Source organism: Eublepharis macularius, chromosome 1 (genome assembly GCF_028583425.1).
Source record: "Eublepharis macularius isolate TG4126 chromosome 1, MPM_Emac_v1.0, whole genome shotgun sequence".
In the NCBI taxonomy this organism is placed as follows: domain Eukaryota; kingdom Metazoa; phylum Chordata; class Lepidosauria; order Squamata; family Eublepharidae; genus Eublepharis; species Eublepharis macularius.
This window is the reverse complement of record NC_072790.1, coordinates 75,143,538-75,167,613: the sequence shown is the minus strand read 5'-3', so window position 1 is coordinate 75,167,613 and position 24,076 is coordinate 75,143,538. Positions and strand designations below refer to the sequence as shown.

The 24,076-nt window shown below is 40.2% G+C and overlaps 1 protein-coding gene across 3 annotated transcripts in view; it reads left to right on the top strand.

Annotated features, from left to right (window-relative positions):
• The first annotated feature begins 12,355 nt into the window (after positions 1–12,355).
• Positions 12,356–24,076, top strand: part of FILIP1 (filamin A interacting protein 1) — a 121,671-nt gene continuing 109,950 nt past the window's right edge. The window contains exon 1 of one of the 3 annotated variants that reach the window (XM_054975378.1): positions 12,356–12,748. Coding sequence is in view for 2 of the 3 variants with exons in the window: in XM_054975373.1 (XP_054831348.1) it covers positions 13,152–13,157 (6 nt within the window). In the remaining variant the exon portion in view is untranslated. Of the gene's footprint in view, positions 12,749–13,117; positions 13,158–24,076 lie in introns of those variants that run through there. The other 2 variants (XM_054975373.1, XM_054975388.1) reach the window with 2 other exon arrangements.

Sequence of the window (24,076 nt, the reverse complement as noted above, 5' to 3'; positions counted from 1 at the left end):
GCACGAACCACAAAAAAACCTCAACCATGAGGTTCGTGGATTTTCACGAACCAGGAACCATGAACTGGCACGAACTGGGGCAAGTTCATGAATCAGTTTGTGGTTCGTGGGGTTTAAATGCCCCTTTCTGGTCGCTTAGTAGTGTCAGGGAAAGGGGCATTTGACAGTTTAAAGGGTCCTTTCCTGTCTTGCAAGGGACAGGTCCCTTTAAACTATCAGCTGGCAGGTGGGGGTAATCCCCCCCCACTGCCTGCCAACTGATTGTTTAAAGGGAGCTGCTGCTTGCAAGCGGCCGGGCCATTTAAACAGGCCAGCCCCCAGCCCTCAGCCCCAGCCCCACACTTACCTTGCCCAGCCACCCTGTGGGACTGTGGCATCCTCATCCTCCTCCCGCCGCAGCGGCCATTTGAGGGGCAGGAAGGCCGTTATTGGCCTCCTCTGCAGGGTGGCGGGGGAAGCCATTTTTGGCCTTTCCACTCCTCAAATGGCCGCCGCGGTGGCCATTTGAGGGGCGGGAAGGCCATTTTCAGCTTCCTCTGCTGCTGTGCAGGCCCACAGGGTGGCAAAGGAGGCCAAAAAGGGCCTCCCTGCCCCTCAGATGGCTGCAGTGGTGGTCATTTGAGGGGCGGGAAGGCTTTTTTCGGCCTCCTCCACCACCCTGTGGGCCCATGCAGTAGCAAAAGAGGCCAAAAATGGCCTCCCCACTCCTTGTGGGAGGAGGAGGCCATGGGCCCACAGGGCGGCTGGGCAAGGTAAGTGTGGGGCTGAGGCTGGGGCTGGGGGGGGTGGGGTGAGGTGGGGGCTGGGGTTTCGGTCGCTTAAAGGGCCCTGCCACTTGCAAGTAGCATTTAAAGGGCCCTAGGGAAATGGTCATTTAAACTGCCCCTTTAATATGAACCAAACGAACCAGTAGACCAGTTCGTAGAAGTTCATGGAAACGAGCTTCCATGAACCACTGGTTCACGAACCACGAACCAGGCTGGTTCGTGGGTTTTTTTGTTCTTATTTGGGTTCGTGTCCATCTCTAATTGTTACCTCAACTTTGTTTTTTTTTTGGATCTGTTTACTTACGTACTGTCCCTCATTTTAGTACCAATTGATGGTATGTGTCAGTATATAATTAAAACCAAGTTTGTAGAAATGATTTATAGGACAGGCTGGCTTAGGAACTAATCCAGACTCTTGCTAGCCTTCAGAAACTTGATAGCTTGGCAAAGGAAATTTGGATGAACACTGAAATAAACTGCTAATGTTTGTCAGTTGATCCAATGAGAACTGAAGCTCTCACAGGCTTAAGGTCTCATCTCCTGTGTCTGCCATGTTACAAAAACTGCAGCAACTGAAGTTAGAAAAAATCCTGTTTGGGTCTGATAATACATAAAACTTAGAAAGGCTTGCTTGGGAAGGTTTAAGCTTCATAATTGAAACACAGTCACCAAACTGCCTGATGAAAAAATTCAGCTACAGAAATGACATAGGTTGTTAGTAACTCAGATCTGAATCCTTTCTTTAAGCCTTAGAGTTCACAGTACTCACAACTTCTTAAGATCATCTGCCTGGAGCCAAGCACCATCTAACTGCCATCTTTGTGCCCTTTCACCTCATGTGCCTAGCTATAAGTAACTGCTTAAGTTGGTGGTCACTATAATTCTTTCTGCAGCATTGTAAATAAAAAAGAGAAAAGAACTTATGAGATATGTAGTTCCTGATAAAAAGATGGCAGTCTCTTCATCAACTGACTTGCTACTATTCATACTATTCATCAGTAACACACACTCTTTGGTTTCCAGTTTGAATTTGGAAAACCTATCAATGTCTGCCTGCTGGATGGGTCTGGTCTTGCTCTCAGAAGCAAAAAAAGTGGTACAATATTGTGGGTGGGGCCGTGTACACTATAGACTTGGTAACAAAAGGGAAATGCCATGAACTATTGACATAATACTTATGCTCATATAGATGATGATATTCTACTGAAAAACTAGTGTTTTGTGCTCCACCTATGGCTGGAGATCTCCCAGAATTACAACAGATCCATTCCCCTATAGAAAATGGCTGCTTTGGAGCCATCTTGGGACAGTTATTATCTGTTTGTTGATTTTATAATATGAACTGTTGTTTTATGAATTGTTGTTTAATATTTTATTTAATTTTTATAACTGTTGTACCTCGCCCTGAGCCCGCTTGTGGGAAGGGCGGGTTAGAAATGTAATAAATAATAATGATGATAATATATAGAAACAGTGGTGATTTATAGTGTCATGCTTTACTGAGCCTATGCGGTTGCCTTTCAAGGAGATGGGTTACTGTGTTTTTTCATAATCCTTTCTGGTGTAGAAACACATTCTTTATAGTTGTAAGTATAAAATGGTATTATTGAAGAGTTGCTCAGAGGATTTCAAATATAAAATTGTTTCTTTAATCAGATCTTGTTTTCTGTAATAATTCAAATCTCATGTTCATTTCTGTAAAATAACAAAACCTGTTAATACAGTATGAACTAGTTGTCTTATAAGCTTTGATCAAAGGGCAGTTAGTTGACATATTAATCAAAAATGTTAAATATTAGAAATAAATGAAATATACTTTATGATACTTAGCGTTTTCCAAATGGATTCTTATAATCATGACTAGTATAATTCAGATACTCAGAGACTGCCAAAACAGTTGGGGTTTTAGAGTTATTCCTTATAGATACAAAGTACCTATAAATAAACCATTTCCAGATGTTACCATCATGTGTACTGGGAGCCCACCAACCATGTGTAATGGAGGTGAGCTTTACTCACACAATCTATCTTCCCTATATGGTCAGTTTCCATATTGTATTGTATTGTATTGTATTGTATTGTATTGTATTGTATTGTATTGTATTGTATTGTATTGTATTGTATTAACAGGGACACTACAAATATTTATCATCTGTACATATCCTTGTTATGTTTGAAAGCAAACCCTGAAAAATCCAGTAGTCAGTACCTACGTACAAAAACTGTATGTGCATGGTAAATGCACGTAAATATGGTAAATGTGCACGTTGCCCTGTTTGTACAACATCCTCACATGTATTGTGAAGATCATGGGAAGTGCATGCTTCCATTAAGTATGGTTGATAGCTTTCTGGTAGGCATGTTGTAAGTTCTAAAAAGGGCTGAACTAACCCGGTAAAGTATATTTCCCAGTGTGAACTCACATTGCCACATGACCATAAACCCACTTAAAGTGTTATACTATTCTACAGAAAACATAAATCCTAGATTTTTAAATTTAGTCTCAATAGTTGCTCCCTTAATAATTCCCCCCTTAGTAGCAATAGTCCAAATTTTAAAAAAGTAATTGATCACATGCATGTGTGTGGGAGGGAACTGCTGGTTGGAAGGCTGCTGAGGCAGGATGCTCCAGGAGCTGGGAAGCAACCAGTGGATGAACAGTGTGGCAGGAATTACACCAGTCATGCTCCCATGGATCCCATGTTTTCTTGGCCAGTTGAACAACAGAACACAGTGGGGCAGCTGCCAGACACCCCAAAACCACAGTTGTGCTCTGTCTCCCACCTGGAAGGAGGAGATGCCCTAGCAAAGGAGTATGCTAATAGCATCCCTGCTCCTCTGGGGAGGCACTTCCTTAGGAGCATGCCCCACTTATGATTTGGCACATGGTGCCAGGTGGTACTGGCTTAGGTTACCTCCATATAACACATACCACTAGCCTCAATTGTGGGAACCACCACTATTGGGGTGGCACCCAGGCTCATGCACACGCCTGGAAGTGGAGGCTGATGTCTGGAGAATCTGTTGAAACTGTTTGATATTGACTGTTTTTTGTAACTGCTGTGATGAAGATATTTTGAAATGGGAGGAATTTGCTAGCTGCCTGTTGTAGTTACAACTGGATTGGTTGTGAAGAATTCTTGTTATATTATACTCTGGACTTACCTCATGCAGTGTTGATTGCATGATTTGAACCGTACTGTACTTGGAATTATCTTGTTCATACTCTTTATACGGTATTACATATTTAATGTTGGGAGTAGCCACAGTCATTTTATGAATAGACACTAGCACTTTGTGTATTTGTATAGGAATATACAATTATCATGTTTACAAGCACTTCACACTTTAAAACTGGTTCCTTAATTTAAGTGCAAATATATCTTTGATTGCCTACTCAATCTGGCTGCCCTTTAATACCGTGTTGTCTTACATGCATTAAATGATAAATGAAGTATATTTGTACCATATTTATTGATGTTGTAATGGTGATTATTTATTGACCTGTAGTACATTGATATCCTTCATTAATTGATTTAGTTAGTTTGTCACAGCGTATCTTCTGTTTTGTGGGCAAGATCTTATGCAACACCTGGTACTTTCCTCTCTATGTATTAGTGCCCATATCTTACACAAGCTGAAACACAGGTGGGGATACAATAAATTTGACTTAGTACAAGCAGCTACCATAGTCTTTTTCTTTCAAAAGCAGAAGCAGAAATTTTGTACTGGATCCCACCTAATACGCTTATTGCTAGGGTTGCCGGGGATGCCTTTCACCATCTTCAGCCGATGAGCCTGCTGTGGTCCTTTCTGAGCAGGAAAGATCTTGCCACTGTAATACACAGCCTGGTAATAATTAGACTACTGCAATGTAATTGATGAGTAGCTGCCCTTGAAGATTGTCCAGAAGCTTCAATTGGTACAGAATGCTGCAGCCAGAATGCTGACTGGAGTGTGTCGTAGGGACCATATCACTCCAGTCTTCTTCTTGTATCTGCATTGACTGTTTCTGGGCCCAAATCGAGATGCTGACATTTAAAGCTCTATATGGCATGAGATCAGCATATTTTAAGGACTATCTTCTACTCATTCACTCTGGCCACCTTTGGAGGCCCTGCTTTGGGTGCCCCCACCATGTGAGGATGGAAGGGGGCAACCTAAGAAAGGGCCTTCTTACAGTGCAACCCTAAACAGAGCAACTCCAATCTAAGCCCATTGAGATCAGTGGGTGAGGGGTTTTCCTTTGGTCCAGTATATCCTCAGTAACTGTAATTTGGCCCTCCTCCCTGTTCTTTGTGTTGTGTGTCCATATTTATTGGATTGTTTTAATACTATTATAAATGTTTTAATTTAAATTGTTTTCAAATGTTGTTTTAAATTGTTTGTTAGTGTTTTAATCTTCACATACTCTCTGTCTGAGGAAACTAAGGCCCGGCAGGATTTGTTATCTTTCTGCTGGGCCTGCAAGACGGAGATGTTCCACCGGGCATTTGGTGGGGGCTAGGCTGTCCTCTCGCTGGCCATACTACTGAAGACCTTCCACCACCCATGCAGGACAATGCTGAATTTTAATATTTAATATTCTACACCTGCCAATTTTAATGGTTTTTTATACGTTTTAATGTTTTTATAATGTTTTTACTGTTTTTAATTTGTTGTCAAACCGCCCTGAGCCCGTCTGACGGGAAGGGCGGTCTAAAAATGTAATTAAATAAATAAATAAATAAATAAATACGGTGACAAAGTGTTATAAATTATATTAATGGCAATGAATTATGGAATTATACAAAAAGAGAGAGAAGAATATAATATTGTAATATTTAAGTTGCATAATACATATCTAGCAGTGTAATCATAAACAGAGTTACACCCTTCTAAATCCATTGAAATCACTGTGTTTAGAAAAGTGTAACACTGCTGAGGACGGCACAGCAAATCATTAAAATTTAAATATATTTTAATGTATGACTATATGCAGCATTCTAGAGGAACACAATGTTAAATTTAAAAAAAACCACTATTATATAATTTTTAAAAGTATGAAATGGGAACTATTACTAATATACCACCCATTGTGTTATGGATAAAGCTGCAATCCTATGTAAAGTTACTTGGCAGTAAGCAGAACTTCTGATTAAATATGCATTGCCTTGGGCTGTTATCCAAAAAAGCTACACTGACAGGGCAATCCTAAAAAGAGTTGCTCCAATCTAAGCCCATTGAAATTTCTTTAGGATTGTGCTGTGAAACCTTCACATTATTGACTTTGGGGTAACCCCTGTAACGTTGATGGATCTACTCTAGTAGTAAATTATTAAGGTCTACTGTTTAAATTCATGGGATGAAATTATGTGTAATTTACAGCTGTAGCTACTTTTCACACTTTCCATATCCTCTTTTGTTTAATGGGGCACCAGTTTCCTGTGTTGCTGCACAGGAAGCTTTGCAGGAATTACACATTATTCAATTGTACATTTTTAATCATTACACCATTCATAGCAAGCATGAGCAATTATGCTGGAACAAAGGCAGGGTGTGATAAAGCCAAAGTTTAGCACTCTTACATTTTATTGATTTCAAAGGGACAAACAGATGCAAGAGTTTAGTCCTCTTATAATATGACTTGAAGGTGACAAAATGTGAGTAGATCAACACTATTATTAAAATTGATTAGTACATATGCTACCCTACATGTTATTATACTACTAAGAATTATTGCATGGACATACATACCTTATCCTAAACTGCTTCAATCCAGAAAAAATTAATTGTATTGAAATTAAAGGGAATAATGTTAGTCACATTGATCATAGTCATATTTAAATACAATTTTATCTGGATTGGGATGTACCACTAGTAGCACTAGCACACCACTTCTACTATTTCATACTTACTAGGAACTCTTCTAAACTCAAATGTGATACTGCCCCTACTCCAAAGGGTGGGCTGAGACAGCAGCTTCACCCATGTTTAAAGGCTTCACATAGCATGCTCACTCTTTCGGGTGGTGTTACCCTGATCCTTCTAGCCTCTGACAAAAAAGTATGATGAGGATGCCTACAATATGGCATCCTATAGCTTATTGTTGTCAGAAGCTCTAAATCAGTACACTTGAAATAAGAAGGCACGCATAGAAATTGATTCATACAACCCTGCATGAAGTTGTTGCACACATGAAACATTCAGGTTTCCATAGGAGCCTGCATTCAGGAGTGTAGTTTACCATCTTCTGACTCTTCTGAAGGAGAGGGACTCGGTCATCTTAATCTAGGCTTAATACAATGTGCTATTCCCATGTCTTCCTTCAAGAGAGTTCAGAAAACTTAGTTGGCACAGGATGCAACTTATCTATGGTTATCGCATAAACATGTATTTTTTCCAATTTCACTATTAAATTCCAGGTCCAGTTCAAGGCATTGGTTTTGACCAGGGCTTTTTTCAGCAGGAATGTGGGGGAACAGAGTTCCGGAACCTCTCGAAAATGGTCACATGGCTGGTGGCCCCGCCCCCTGATGTCCAGACAGAGGGGAGTTTAGATTGCCCTCCGCACCGCCAAGCGGCGCAGAGGGCAATCTAAACTCCCCTCTGTCTAGAGATCAGGGGGCGGGGCCACCAGCCATGTGACCATTTTCTCCGAGGGAAACCCACTGAGTTCCACCACCTCTTTTCCCAGAAAAAAAGCCCTGGTTTTGACCTACTCATCCCTTGATAGCTAAGACAGTGCATATTTTATAGGTTGTCTTTCTTTCCTTAAGGTTGCCAATTGCCTGGATAAAAAATGATTTAATAGTATATTAGTTAACAAAGTTATGTTAATATGATATTATTTGCCAGGTGATGTTACTGACCTCCTCTTCAGCTGCCTAAGGCTTCATTAAAGTGACAGGAAATTTTTTCCTGGCCTGCTGGCAACCCAGCTTTTCCTTTTATGCACCTTACCCTATTAAGGTGTTAAAAAAAAGACCTGATTCAGTTACCATAATAGTACTCCAGTAATTTATCACTGCACTCCACCATGCCTTAAGAAGGTAATGTAAGCCTGTCCTTTTTTAAAGGAAGGCTTTTAAGGACAGTATAAAGATTACTTTTTTATTGTATGTTTTTTTAAAGTAGTTGCATATTTTCATACTTTATAGTTTTAAAAATGTATTTCTTGTTAACCATGTGTGGTTGGGAAAATCTGTGTGCCCTGTGAATGCAGATCGCTTCCCAGTTTGGCTCAAATGCTTGTAAAATCTGAGACGGAGAGATTTGGTTGTGTATAGGCAGAAAAATGACCAAATAGTTGCTGATTTCTCTACCCCCTGATTCCTCAAGTGCCCCCAACTAGTACTTCTGAATGTTAGATACTGGGGGCAAACAGAGGGAGCCTTCATGTCCACTTGTATTATTTTCTAGATGCCTTTGGCTGGCCACTATTAGAAACGGGAGGCTCAGTTTTGCCTGTGGATTTCAAGATATTCAGGTCACAAGTAATTATAGATAAGGAATGATGGCACTGGATGAAATCCAAATGCAAATGTACAAACAGTACATTGAATGTTTTCCTGGTAATTTCTTCTGCCTAACATTTTGAATTGTGTGGTTTGTACAAAACAATTATGGTAGCAGTGGGCTTAATTTTTATTTCTATCATGTGATACTATAGCATGAGATAACATAGCAGCATAGTACTGAGGTAAAGAACATTGACAAGAGATTTAGTTCTCATTCGTCATTGAAATGAGCCTATGACAAATCCACAAGACATCATATATCTAATTCTGAACCAAGGCCCCATGCAGATAATGATTTTTAAAAAAAACAGAGAATGGAACCAAGTACCGATGGGATATATTTTTTACAGACTTTCTACAGAGCTGGGGAACCCTCCTGGTATGCAAAAATATAAAAAAGGGAACATTTTAACATTTGATGGAAAAGACTGGCCAGCATTTTAGAGAAGCAGCTGCCTGCCACAGTGATCCATGTGGGCTGGGGAGGAGGAGATGCTGGAGGGGGACAAGTGAGAGCCCTCTCTCCATCACCACTGCAAGCAGTCAGGAAAGCTTTGCTGGGCAGTGGACAAATGGAACCCACTTCCTCCCCCCCCTTCTGCCACCAGTGCTGCAGGTGGACAGGTGAGGAGTGCAGGGGAGAAGGAGTGGGTGATCCACGATCACCCTCTCTACTCTCCTTCCCTGTTTGTATCTGAGAGGTGGTGGGGATCCATATGTGTGTGAGGAGCCTTGCACTCACTTGCTCCTTTCCTTCCAATAGTATGGTGTAAATACCTGCCACCTCTTAAACTTATTTGCTCTTCCCTTGCTGTCAACAGTTTGAGGCACTGACAGAGGTGACCTACGTTTGTGTGCTAGCTGCTCTGCACTTCCCTCTCCCATGCCTGCCTCCCTAGCCCAGTCAGGTGTTTTCGTCTGCGCATGAATAAATGGCCAGGAGCTTGGGGAAGAACCTTTTGCTCGCAGTCTGAGATCTTTAAAAAGGAAAAAAAAAGATCTTTATACACTAACTTATATCTCTGTTTTCTAGGAGCACAGATACACTGGAAAGGGGTATCAGAACATTAGCAGAAGTGTTATAGAAACTAATATAAAGAAACAAAACCATGAGGCTAACTTGGTTGTACAAGTCACTTGTTTTTCCTTGTCATTCCTTTCAAAGGAATGGACACAAGCAAAGCTGGGAGTTTGAAACAGAGGCTGGTTGATGCAGACTTCATTCCATTTCTCCCCATTCCCTGATTCTTGGCTTGTGCAAGTTAAGACACTTTTAACTCTTTCTCTCCCATCTGGGAGTGTTTCTCATTGACCTGTCCTGAACTGGGGACTGAGTCCCCATACTTTCCTCTACCTAATCATAACCAGGTGCATGTCCTTAATCTTTATGACCCCCATCTCAGGATATTCAACATCTATCATACCTCTTCCTGCCAGGAAGGCAAACTGTTATTGCTGTTCTGCCTATTTGTCTCTGTAAAGGGGACCATCTCCTCTTTGCTTGAAACCTGAGGATTTTATTGCTTGCATTCCAGGACAGAAAGTGATTTACCTGGGGCCAGAGGCTCTTGTGTGTTAATCAGGGCATCCTGTATTTTCTCATCCTAAAAAAGCCACTGCCCCCTGCCCTAAGATCCAGTCAGGCAGAGGCAGTCGCACTGAAAGCTGGCAGATGGGGTGAGAGGGACAGGAGCTGCTTCCCCCCTGCCCACATACACACTGGCAGGCAACTGGTGCAAGCAAGTGTACTACTGACCAGTGATTGGCTGGCCTGGTGGATGAGTGAGGAGGAGAAAGAGGGGATCCCCACCCTCCCAGGAATGTTGCAAGTCCCCATCTGTTTGATCTGAATGGTCACATTATAATGAAAGTGCTCCAAAGAAAGCAAGGAAACTGATTGGAGCAACACATTGTAAGGAGAGGGGGGGTAGCCTTCATGCTTGTTCTACTTCAGTTCTGAAACCGCAGGATATAAAGGATGGATGGAACATCTGACTGTAAAAGGATCTGAAGAAAGATTCCATAATCTACCTAGTCTATTTTAGAAAGCAAACTTCCTTTTAGATAAAAAGACTTAAGGACAACTAAATCAGTTACCGTGTATATCTAAGGACAAAAAACAAAAAAATAAATCTGTCACCATGAAAGCATGGTCAATGAAAGTGACTTCCTTGTTAAGGGAAGAGGTTGTTTGATGTAGAGTGATGAAACAAATCGCATTGGTGTAGGGTCTATGTCTAGAAAAGTTAGAAATCAGAATTAATATTATTATGCTACAACACAACAACATTTACCATTTTTATAAGTTTGGGAAAAAAACACTCTGGTGGCACAGAGAGGGAAAATACTAAGGACAGAGAAAGCCTGGAAAGAGGAAGATAAGAGGACAATGTCACATGGATGCTCCAAAAATTGCTGCAGTTTGGAAGCGAAAGTAGAGAAAAAACCCCATGTAGATGCAGACCTTGAGGGATTCTTTGTGTGTGTGTGGCTGGGTGGCTGGGGGAGTTATGTGGGGAAATTAAGGAGCAGATCTTGAAGGAATAGACTGAAGGTTGAAAAAATGGACCTTGCTCCCAGAATATGCCAGTCTTATGATCCTAAAGGAAACTCCTACCATGGGAGAGGAATACTTGCTTGGGCTGACAACTATGTGTAGTATATCACAGATACTGTATTTAGAACCTACAAGACCTTGAATGAAATAGGGCATTCAAATATGCTCAGGCATTTGTTCATAAGTAGGACATTATTAATATTTTGAGCTGGTTCAGAGGATGGTATCACATGGTTATCTTAAAATAATGCTGTATTGCCCATGTGAACAGCAAGTAATTCCAAGGTAACTCAATCCAAGTCAAATGTTTGGGTAATTCACTGATAACTACTTTCTTTACTTAACTGTGAACACCACTAATGAAAGACAACCTTACTGTTTTTCACATGATCACTTATCCTCAAAAGAAAGAAAAGCAAGCTGAAAGTTCCTGCCCAAGTTGTCTCCCTCTAACTTAAAATTCATCCGCTGATTATGTAAAGAAATTGAAGTTGATTCCTGGACTGGTATCACAGGATGGCTGACTATGTAAATACAACTCTAGAATACCAGAGTGTCTAACATGGCCCCTGTTAGTATTCCACTCACAAAACTGTATAATTTGTATCAAAATTCTCCTATTATATTTTTCTAATGAGTACTATTTGTTATAGCCAGCTGCAGCCCTTCCTGGGCAGAAAAGATAACACACCCTAACTTCTAGGTTAGACTACTGCAATTTGCTCTATGAGTGGCTGCCCTTGAAGACTGTCCAGAAGCTTCAGTTGGTACAGAATGCTGCAACCAGAATTCTGACTGGAGTCATAGGGATCATATCAGTCCAGTCTTGTTGCATCTGCACTTGCTTCCAATTTGTTTCTAGATCCAAGTCAAAGTGCTGGTATTAACTTTTAAAACCCTATATGGCTTGGAAACCACATATCTTAAGGACTACCTTCTTCAATACATACCTACCTGTTCACTCTGGTCACCTTTGGAGGCCCTGCTTCAGGTTTTGCTTTAAAATGTTGTTTTAAATTGTGTTAGTGATTTTATGTTTACATACTTGGGGACCTTGTTTGGGGTGGAAAGGTGACATACAATATATTTTTCTAATGAATATATTTTGTTAATGAATACAATAGGCCTTTTGAATGATGATCATTCTGCAAATTTATTTTAAAGAAATCTTCATTGGGAAAAAACAATGACATGGATCTGCTGAAACCACTATTGTTGTTTCCCTTTATTTTAGGAGTATGAGTACCCCAATTGTTTTTGATATTTACAATCACGGGAAGTTTTTTTTTTAAAAAAAAGATGAGCGGATCCTTTGCCATCTTGGTTTGTATGTACAGCTATAGGGTGCAGTTCTGTATCCACTGATAACTCAGCAGCTGAGGAACTTTGCAAAGCCTGCTCCAAACTTCTCAGCTGTTGACAGGCTTGACTTGCTGAGAACACTGGTTAAATATAGCACAAGCGAGCTGAGCTCAACAAAGTCATTGCTCTTAACAGTGCGCAGGGAGTCCAGGAGAGGGGAAATGCAATCTTAGAACTTCACTGCCAAAGCCTAAGACCACAAAGCAACAGTTGTGGGTGGGGGCAAAAGAAGAGAGAGAGAGAGAGAGGGAGAGAAAGTGGGGGAAAGGCTTTCCAACAAAAGCCTGGGTGAAACATAAGAGAGAACTGGTACCTCCTTTTTTCTGACTAGTATTTCTTTGAACAGGAACTACGTTCCTCTTCTGCCCTCTTTCCTCTTCTGCTCTCTTCCCTATTTCCTGCATCGCTTCAGTCTGTGGTAGATCTAGAAAAGAAGCCTTCTTTCTGTGTGTTCTTCTGGGCTGGATATCCTCAGTCTTGATCATGCAAGCTAAATTTCTGAAGTCTTCCAAAAACAGAGTGCCTTACTGAAAGACCTACATCTAGCTGCTTACAGCTGGCAGGTAAGTCTGAACTGACTTCTCCAGTGGATTCTTTCTGTAAGAATTGTTAATTATTCTTGACTGCGAAGGTTTCTTTGGTTCTCTTTCTTCTGTGTGGAGTGTTTTGCTTAATTTGAAAAAAAATCTTTTAACAAAAAGAAAAGGCTTTTGGAGGTTTTTATTGGTACAGGAAAATCTTTGTATTCCTCAAACTATCTGTTTTGTGAACGAAGCAACTGGTAAAATTTTGAAACATTACAGGACTAATAAGAGGAGACAGTATGCAAAGACATAAGATCTATAAAGAGCTGTGCAATATCTTCTTTGTGTAAACTCAGAATACAAATTAAGATTTGGCTTTTTAAAGGACTGGCTTGCTGAGCTTCGAATCACAACAGCGATAAAAAACTGTGATGATGCCTGGATGGTGGTAAGCAAGTGGAAATAGTCATATTGTAATATAATTATTTGTATACATCTTGCCTGTTGCTTCGCTGATCTATTTTTATACATCTGTCAGTGTGTTTGTATACCTGGTACATTTTGTCCTGCTCTTTCGACAATAGTGCTAAGTGCTTCTGCTGGTATCAAGAATATCTATCACATTAAATCACTGTTTGAATGTTTACTTCATGTGAACAACTCCATGAGTCTTTTCTCTTGGCACTCGTTAACAAGGGTATTTTTGGACATAGCAATGACTGAATTTATGACTAAATTTATCTTTACATAGAGCAGTTCATAATTTTTCTAGAATCTATGTTTTTGTTTATTAGTTGGAAACATATATTTAGAGATACTTGGAAGGAGCTCCCATTAATTTCAATGGAAAATATTTGTAGCCAAGGATATTCAGGACTGTAGTTTAGAGCTGATAGGTTTGGTCAGGTAGATGCATAATTGTGTTTAATATATATCTAAAGCTTTTTTTAAAAAAAACAAAAACAAATAAACACCTATAATCCATAACTGACTGAAAATTCAGTGCTATTTTAAAAAGTGGTATAGCAAAAATGTAGGTTTTTGATATAAAAATTGTTACTCCAGGAATTGTTAAGTTTAATGCTTTGTTGCTAATTCAGAAAGTTTATTCAGCAGAAGTACTTGGAAAATAAGGATGCTTTGTTATAGTTAAATGCATAGTTACATGGAAAGGCAGCAGTGCAGCATCTGATTGGCATGCAAAAGGTCCCAAGTTCAGTCCCTGGCATTCCAAGTGAAAAGAGTCAGGTAGTAGGTGATGTGAAAGAGACCCTGGAGAGCAGCTGCCAATCCGAGTAGACCTTGATGGACCAAGAATCTGATTTAGTATAAGTCAGTTTTGTGCATGCATTTGTGTGTGTGTGTGTGTGTGTGTGTGTGTGTGTGTGTGTGTGTGAGAGAGAGAGAGAGAGAGAGAGAGAGAGAGAGAGATAAATGACAATCTGGCTCTTTGATCATAAACATCTACTTTCAATTACATCCCTGTGGTTCCAAAGGCAGTAACTTTTTAGTAAGTGCTTAAAATCATGCCACTGGGTTAATATGCATTGTTTTCATTTGTATTATTTAACTATGACGTGGTATGTAACTGCTAGAGAAATAATACAAGGTATGACACATTGAGACAGAATTCCAAAAAGCACTGAAAATGTTTTATAGTACTCATTTTTTTGAAATATGCCAAATGTATCTTTTGATCCTGTATCAGCCAAACGCATTAGATCAATTTAATTAGGATCCTGGTTCTCTTCCACCCTGCTGAATACATTCTGACCTCTATTTTCGCATGTGGTACATGTTATCTGCTCAGCCTCTGCTGCTGTCATTCTCTTCTTTCACCGAAAGAACTTACCAACTTCAAGTACCAGGAACACCTCTCCTAGCCATCTAATAGAATAGGCAACTCGTCTTCTCCCCCCCCCCAAATACTTTGGGCTAGTGAGGTCAAAACTGTATGGTCACGAGAGTATTCTGATACAAGAAGTAAGCAGATATCAAATAGCAAGCCCCTCAAATTTCATGTAAAGAGATACATCCTATAGCAATGATGATTTATCTTAAGGGAACATAAATACAAAACAGAAATTTACAGTGCAATCCTGTACAGAGTTATACCCTTCTAAATCCACTGAAGTCGAGAGGTTTAGATGGGTGTTACTCTGTTTAAGAGGTCCTGGATAACCTCTTAATGCCCCAACATTTTTCTTTCTGCAATCACCAAGAAAAGAATTCAGTGGACAAGTGAAAGTGAGGAAAGCTTTATGGACATCACCTTCTTGCTCTGTGGAAAATACGTTATTTTGTCCCCTTTTAGTGAAGCTCATAGCTTAATACTGGCAGAATTGTTGATGACTTAATCTCCACCTCCCCGCCCCCACCCCCAAGTATGAGTTTTGTCATACAACAAGCTCAGGATTCGATCCAAATGGAGCTCCTTAAAACTGATTGGTTGATTAGTTTCACCTAATTAAAAAAATACTGTGATTATAAAGTCATCTCTTTCCACTGTAAAGTAGGCAAGGAGGCTAAAATTACACTTTTGAACAGGTGTCCAACAAGGGACTCTGGGATTTTCCTATCAGATCTGTGAAATCTGTAACATAGCCTTTTCAGCAGCTGTGTTCAGATTGTTAACTGCTTTCACCATTTTTCAAAAGTTAAAGCAAGTTAACTGAACCCTTGGGATGGGCTATAAATGTACAGATATAATTATTCTTGCCTTTAGCTTAAAAAAAGTTTGTACTGACTGTATCTTCCATAAGCAGACAATTCTGTCTTTTCTCTCCCCACCACCCAAATCCTTCATGTTCTGATGACTTTACAGAAGTCACAAGAATAAAACTCCTGTGGCCTGATCTCACAACAAGTATGGCTTCCCGCTGATAAGGCATAAGAATAATGCTGCTTTTGCCATAGCAATTTCAATTGGTTGGTCAATAAGAAGAATAACTATTATTGGGGCGGATTGGCAAGCAAAAACAGCCCTAGAAAAGGTCCCCCAGGACAGAGGGGGAGGAAGATCAGGCTGCCTGCTTTTCACAGAGTAAGGGCTGCTATCTTATGTTAGCAGTGGCTCTCACCTGCCTTGCATGGGGCCACCACTCATAAGACAAGTTTCACCTTGTGCAGGGCTGAGGTGGCCCTGCTGGCAGACAGCTCCCCCCCACCCCGAGGCCATCAGCAAACTGGGACTCTTCCTGGTGGTCTTCATGACCAGTCTGCCCCTTATCATTATAGATATAATTAGTTATTGGCCATAGTTTTTTTCCTATGGCACTTCTCTGGATCTATTTGTTTTTTGCATGATTTGAATGTATTTATATATTTACTTGTATACTTTTCTCTGTAAAACTTAAAGTGGATTCAGCAACACTGCCCCACACTTGCACATCATCTAGGAACCATGCTGATGTCTATTCAAACAGAACCAGAGACTCAGCATGGGTGGAGGTGTTCAAAATTATGTGTAATTGTGTTATTTGTTACCATCTTGCCTCTGCCTCTCCTCTGATCTAAATTTAGAATATAAATTGGACAAGGACCTGTCTTTTGCACACATGCACACTGATGGCTTTACACAAGAAAAACATAATGAAAAGAAGAAAGGGTATGGTGCAAACTTTCCCAATATGCTATCTGAAACCTCTATCTTGTGGTTCACAAATTTTATTTATTTAATAAAATTTATATCCTGCCTTTCTGCCCTCACAAGGACCACCAAGGTGGCTGACAAATTAAAGCATACATACTAAAACCACATTATAAAGCCATTATGATAAACCAAAAAACACCATTATAACAGTTAAAAACAAGACCTTAAAAACATACAAAGATATACAAAAATTAAAACTTTTAAAACATTGGGCATGAAGCAGGGATCACTGAGAGTACACCAAACCAAACAAAAATGTCTTCACCTGCCAGTGGAAGATGGCAACAGAAAGGGACAAATGAATTTCCTTAGGGAGAGATTTCCAGAGTTTTGTTGCTACAATCAAGAAGGTCTTCTCCTGGCTAGCCAGCCATTTAATCTCAGAAAGTAGGGGCATCTGAGCAAGATAATGGTTGTTGACTGCAAGACCCATTCATGACTCTTGAGGGAGTGCCCGAAGGGATGAGCCGGTGCTTGGCTCTTATGGCCCTTTCTTATATGCCTAGGGTGATGCTGATCGCCACTTTGGGATCAGGAAGGAATTTCCCCCCAGGCCAGATTGGCCTGGGATCCTGGAGGTGTTTTGCCTTTCTCTGGGGTCACTGACGGAAATGAGGAGGGGACAGCTGAGAATTTCCTGTGTTGTGCAAGGGACTGAACTAGATGAGCCTTGGGGTCCCTTCCAGCTCTATGTTTCTATGTTTCAGTGCATTCTCATATTCATTGCAACATTGCAATGACACCCAAAATTTCTGGGAAGCTGGGACATCATTACCTGGAGAATGATGTACAGCCTCCAGGGCCCTTTCCAAGCCATTCCTTTAACTTTAAATTCTTTTTGCAATAAATAAGAAGAATGTTACATTTTATAGAAGGTGCAGCTTGCCAGAATATGTAGATTATATTTTGAGATTCTGAACTGCATAGTTTTATTAAAAAATGCAAAAATACTTTAACCTCCTCACAGCTTTTCATCCAGGAGAGGATAGAATCCAGAGAATTCACCAAATATGGAGAAGGGTGACAGAGATTAGAAAATGTAACTGATGAATAAGACGTGTTGCCCATTGCCATTCATAGAAACACTTGGGAGGAGGGGTAGTCATTTGTGAAAAACGAATTGAAAATCTTCCTTGCAGTGAAAAACTCCCTGCAAGGAAGAGATTTTCCTGACTCCGTGTATTGGCCAGAGGGTGAACAGGTACTGAGACATGGCTTTTTCCTTGCTGTCCTGAAGGAATTTTACCACATTCCTGGTTGCCTTGTGGCTACAGAAGAATGTACTCCTTGGTTCCAGTCACTGGTCACTGGGCAAAAGAGCCCCTGACTGGAAGAATCTGCCCCTCCCAGCAAAGATAATTAATGACATGTTTCATTCATGGAGTTTTAAAGGATTTTTTTCATTTATTTTTTGTATTAGGCACAAAATACATGTGTGAGCTAGCCAAAGCCCTAAGAGACGGCAGAGATAGAAACCTAAACTAATAAATAATAGCAATGATGTTCATAGAGTTGTAATTTCCTGTCTCCTTTAAACACATTAACAGAAACATTTTTAAATTCATGGATAACGGTATCTTTTTGGAAGAATAAAAAAACATTTTCCTTTGTTTACATATTTTTGAGAAGTTTCAGAATGTGCTTTATGACATACGACTGGCTGAGGAATGTACCCACTGACAGACAGAATCTTGTTTGGAATCCATGGTGATCAGGCTCCTAGCCAGAAATGCTGTGCTAAGGAGCATCTCAGGGGATGAGGAAATTGCTGCAGAACAGCCAGAACACAAATACAGGTAGCCTCAAATATTTTAATAGTAAAAAAAATAACATGTATTTTATTTTTTCCAGTAATAACAGTAGATGTCATTGACAACAGCATCTAGTCTCCCTCTAAAATCCACACAAAAACCAATGATGGTTTTTACTATACAGGCAGACATAGGGTGCAACATCAACTCAAGAGATTTCACTGGGCTTAGACTTGTGTAGCTCTCCTTAAGGTTGCAGAATTGATTTCAATGGATTTAGACATCCCCCATGAGTCAGTAATGACTCGATACTTGCACCTTTACCTTTTTTTAGACTGGAATAACTCTTAGGATTCCATTGTAAGTAGAGATGGGCACGAACAGCAATACGAACTAAAACCCCCCACAAAGCCCAGTCTGCTGTTCGCAAACAAGCTGTTTGTGAGGCCCCATTCTAAACAAACAGGTGGTCATTGCAAGCCTTGTTAATTGCTGTTCATTGCTGTTCGTCAAGCCAGACAGTCTGGCACCTGCAATCAATTCCCTTGGCAACTTAGGCAGGGATTGTCTGAACTTTGTCTGAACTCCTGCTGTTGCCCTGGATACCCCAGTCTAAGCCCAATTTAGCTTGATAGGCAGGTCTTCCTTCCAAGTGTGGACTGGAGCTCCAAATTTGTTACAAAAGGAAAAGAACAGGGGGGAGGGGGGCTCCCAGCTCTGGCTTTCAGGGAGAGACAGCTGCTGTTAGAGAGGCAGGGTGAGTGCATTGGAGCTTGCATTTTCTTTGTGTGTGGTGGGATAGGGATCTACCCCTTCAGGTTCCAGAGCTGCTGCCAGGCTCTGGGGCCAAGCTATTACTGGTACCTTTCCTGCTGCCTGCTCAGGTAGGGTTTCTGGGAGTGGTGCAGTAGGGATCTACCCCTTCAAGTTCCAGGGCTGCTGCCAGGCTCTGGGGCCAAGCTATTATTTATTATTTGGTACATTTCCTCCTGCCTGCTTAGTTCGAGTTTCTGGGAGTAGTGCAGTAGGGATCTTGATGGCTGGAGGAGAGCCTGCTGGCCCTCACGAACAACAAACAATGAACATGTTCGTGAACAGGATCATGTTCATCAATGTTCGTTGTTTGTGAATGGCAGCGAACAATGAACACCATGTTCATTTTTTCCCTGTTCGTGCCCATGTCTAATTGTAAGCTGCTGGAGACAAATTTATGATTAACTCTGCTACTGAAATTGACAGGTCTTGAAAGTACTTAAATTGGGCTGGAGCAAACCTACATTATACTGTCCAACATACAGTTAAGTTGCTAAGGTCCATTCACTTCAGTGGCATTTAAGAAGCTTATCTCTGTACAACAAGGCTTTTGCCGTTGATAGGAAAACTGTGCTGCTTATGTATGCTGAAATATTTTAATCAAAACTCATGAATATATAGGCACTGGATCACAGTGTCACTGGGTTTCACTGGTTACCACACCAGCTCTGCATCTCACAACCCAGACTACAACAGGATTTTCCATCATGCCTTGAAGCATCTTCCTGTTCCTTTTTTAAAATTTTCGGTAACATCTGGTCTGAAGTTCTTCAGAACTCAAAAGCTTACACACTGTTTGTGTCATTTGATTGATCTTAATAAAAGGTATCATCTGAATGGCATTTTGGGTTTGGGGGTTTTCTTTTGGACCAGCATGGCTGACAACAGCTTCTTTATGTAATGACTGTCATTACTCTCATAAATATTTATTTACTTATTTCAATATAATGCATAAAACATGCACAATCAGAGAACATTGCACTAGAAACATAGGATAATATAAGTTGTTGCATATTGCAAGCCACTACATTTTCAGGGAAGCTTAATTCAAAGTATCATTGACAAATTGGGTTATAGCCAACCAATTGCCAGGTCAATATGCATGGATTTTATCCAGCAGTCTCTTTTAATCTGCAGAAAGATGTTGACTGGACATGAACTGCATGGGAAAAAAACATACAAGCTGGGGTGGAGGCTGCAATAAAAAGAGAATTGGGCAAAATCATCACTTCCTCCTCCTGTTCCCAAAACTCTGTGAAAGAGGAAGGAGAGGTGATATAACCCAATTCCTTCTCCTCACTGCATCCCCTGACCTTCACTGTTTATTGTCCACATGGTCTCATAACTCCAGGCACCATCTTTCTAAGGGGTGAAAAGGGATGCTGGGGAAAGAGGAATGCTGGAAAAACCCACATCCACCAGTGCCTTCCACTAGCAGTTGTTTGGATACAGCCTACTGATCGTGTATATGAAAAGTACACTGTCGTGTGTTACATGTTGTCAAATTGCTTCCAACTTATGGCGACCCTAAGAATTAATGACCTCAAGACATCCTATCATTGACAGCCTTGCTCAGGTCTTGCAAAACTTTATTAATTTAGTCCATATCATGTCCAGTCTTTCTTTTTTCCTACTTTCTTCACCTTATCCTAGCATTATTGTTTCTTCCAGTGAGGTTTGCCTTCTCATGATGCTATAGCCTCAGTTTAGTCATTTAAGCTTTTAGGAAGAATCTAGACTTGATCTAGAATGCACGTTTGTTTGTTTTTTGGCTGTCCATGGTATCCATACAACTCTCCTCCAGTACCACTGTAATTTATCTTATGACTATACTTTAGCGTAGATTTGGTGGCTTACTTTTTACTGACTGATGGTGGTCCCTTTCCCAAAGAATACATAGATGAGAAAATATTTCTGTGGCTTTTTTAAAACTGAACCTATTGTGAAACTTTATAATTGACTTCCTTTTAAATTGTTCATGAAACCATAGGATATCTGTGTATTTTATATAGAAAGAGAACACTGACTCTTGTTTATTTGCTTTTTCAAGTTGACAGGAAATTATTATCTGCAACCACCTAATTTACTGGAAAAATGTGAAGTAGCATCCCAGTGTAAACCCTTTCAATTCTATAGGCATATGACTGATTGCTAAAATATAACTCTCTGTATATAGTTCAAGAGAAAACAGGCTTTCTGGCTTCAAAGAATGCATTGCTGGAAATGAATATCATATGAAGTGCAGAGAAATCATCTGGAGCTTGAGCAGTCTCCCTTAAATGGCCAGTCAGACAGCGCAGCTGACATAAAGGAGCCAGAATGTAAGGGGGTGTGAATATAAGGGTTTCTTTAAAGGAATGGCATTTGTTTCCTTACCAAAAATGTAAGTTGTTGGAAGGGCATTGTGATGCAATTGGCAGTATTAATTGTGGGCAAAGGATCTAGGTTCCTTTATGTTCCTTTAAATGTATTTTATATAAAAATGTATTTTGTTAAATATCAGGGGTCCAAAAGTCTAAACTCACAAGCTTGGATCTCTAGTACTTGAGTGGAAGGGAAATCGTTGCCAGGGCTGTTCAACAAATGCTTGCAACAGGACCTTGCAAAAGAGCTTGACTGTAGCAACTCTAGATGGTATCAGACTTCCTCTTGTGCAAGAGGTTGCACAAGCTGTTGATCATTGAATTTAGTTTCAGTTTGTTCATCCCATTTTCTGGCATGAGGTGTTAAGCCGTCCTTCCATAAGCGGAAGGAAGATCACATACAGAAGGACACCTTTGGCTCTAGCCTTCATATTTCAATAGCAAAACATTATAACCAAATAAATATTTATCTCTCTATAGTTCAGATTCCAGCACCCATCCTACTTTTGAAAATGCTTAGTTTGGCTTGCTTTCTATAATCTTAATACAAATGCAAAGGTTTTGTAATGACAGATTCTCAGACCTTCTATAACAACTATTGAACAGAGGGCAAAGCAACCATTTCTCCAGTACGCTGACATAGATATCCTGGTTGTGAAAGGTCCAGTATGTTCTCTGTGAAACAGAACCATAATCCTTTGAGTTGAACAGGGGATTCAGTGAAACTCAGTGAAAATGGAAATCTTTAGTAAAAGAGGATGTATAGAGCACTAGTACAGTAAAAAGAGTAGAAGAGATTGATTAGCAGCATTTAAATCATTAGAAATATTGGTAGTAACTGACCGAGTGAAACTTAATTTGTAAAATCAAAGACCAACCCTTTATACATCATGTTGAGAGCTGGCTATGTAGTGGAATAGTAATCTGATTTCTCCATTGCAAAACTAGTTTGGTTGTATGGGAATTATTTTCCCCACATATTTTTGGGCAAGCATTAGCAATTAGACAAGTACTAATGGTGGTAGAGAGAACACTGAACATGTGGTCAGGGTTTTGGGGGTGGCAGGAGAAATGCTTTTAGTCTGGAATCCAACCATTGTGATTGCTTTTAATGTGGGATAGAAAGTGGAGAAGCATTTTTAAATCAAACTATCACACAGCTTAATGTTTTCGACTGATAGAAATTCAGGAAATGCAAGAAACAGTCTGTCACATGCGAAAGTGGCCTGTGATCAGTCCTGATTCTCATCTAGATCTCAGTAAGGAAGAGATAAAATCCTGGAGAGGGTTTTTTGGGTTTTTTCCTTTTGGGGTAAATTCTCTTAATATGTATAAAACTTATGCTGCTCTCAAAAACATTGACCCTAGAGAGACAGATAAGTGTGAGTTCTCTATAAAGTTGAGGGAATTTAGCTGTTTAGGGGTTACGAGCTTCATTCTTTGTGAGAATAAAAATTATCATCACTTTATAATCAACAAAGCCAAACTGCAGAAGAACTGGAGAAGTAAAAATGTTAGGAGCATTCAGTTAAATAGTTATCTGATTTTATACCCCATTTCTGCAATGTCTCGTATGTGGGTGGCACTGTGGCCTTGATTCCCTTGCTCATACAGTAGTTGCTGTCACCATTTATCAAACATATTAGTGCTTTTTTAAAAGAGGAAAATATAAAACAAACAAGTATGTGATTGAAAGCAGTAGACTATTGACGTCATCTCATATACCGCTGCCAACTTGCCTTGTTTATTGATGAGATCTTTGTGAAAAAGGTCTTTCCCACACATAAATGAATCACAGGAGAACTAATGGAGCTAAGTAGCCTTTCTTTGTTTTTCATACCCATTTTCCCTCTGCATTCTAATGCACTTAAGATAAAGTAACCTTGTAATAGTCTAACTGGACAAGACTGACTTAGGGAAAGAAGCAGAGTACAATTTGTGGTGCTATTTCAGTACAGCAACCTGAGCAGTTAAGGAAATGAAGCAATGGTCATTTATTTGGAGATCTACAGTTACTGTGACAACAAACATATACAACCCCGCCCCCCCTACACGCCATTCCTGCCCCTGTTCAAAGTCTTTTGAGTCCTGCAGGCAAAATTCTCTTTTAAGTCCCTTACATACCTGGCAATGTAGCTCACATGGTGTTCCTCTTTTGTAATGGTTTATGCAAGTCTCTTTGGAGGGCTAGCATTAGCATGCTGTGTTTATCCAAGGATCTAAGCCTAGCAACAAAATGTTTAAGTGTAAAGTGGCCATTTCAAACTGTACAGTTCTAGAATCTTGACGCTTTGGGGGATCTTGGCGGGGTCTCTGCTTTCAGTTGAAAAAAAAATCAAGGGTCTATTCATCACCGCTATGAAGAAAGTGAATCTGTTGAATTGTGCTTTGGCTCAGAAAAGCTTATGCCATAATAAACGTGCTAGCATTTAAGAGACCTTTCTTGGGGAGGAAGTATCTACCAAAAGGCTACTCCACTGCAACTCCACCCACCCAACCTAAATCAAGCATTTTAATATCTGATTTGCATTACCAGCATATTGAGAACAGTTATCTCTCAGGTTGAAGAATAATTTAGAATAAAGATGCCCATCGCCTTGGCTTTTAGTGGAGCTAATTAGAAGCAAACACCACCTGACTGTCAAATCTATTTTGGAGCTTGGTTTGTCCACTCCTCTCCTGGTGGTAAGATGCAGCTGCTGGTTTGTCAGTATTTCTGCTGACAGCCACAGCTGACAGATTCATTTCAGTTCACTGCAACATCATCTCTGCCTCCAAGCCCTTGCTT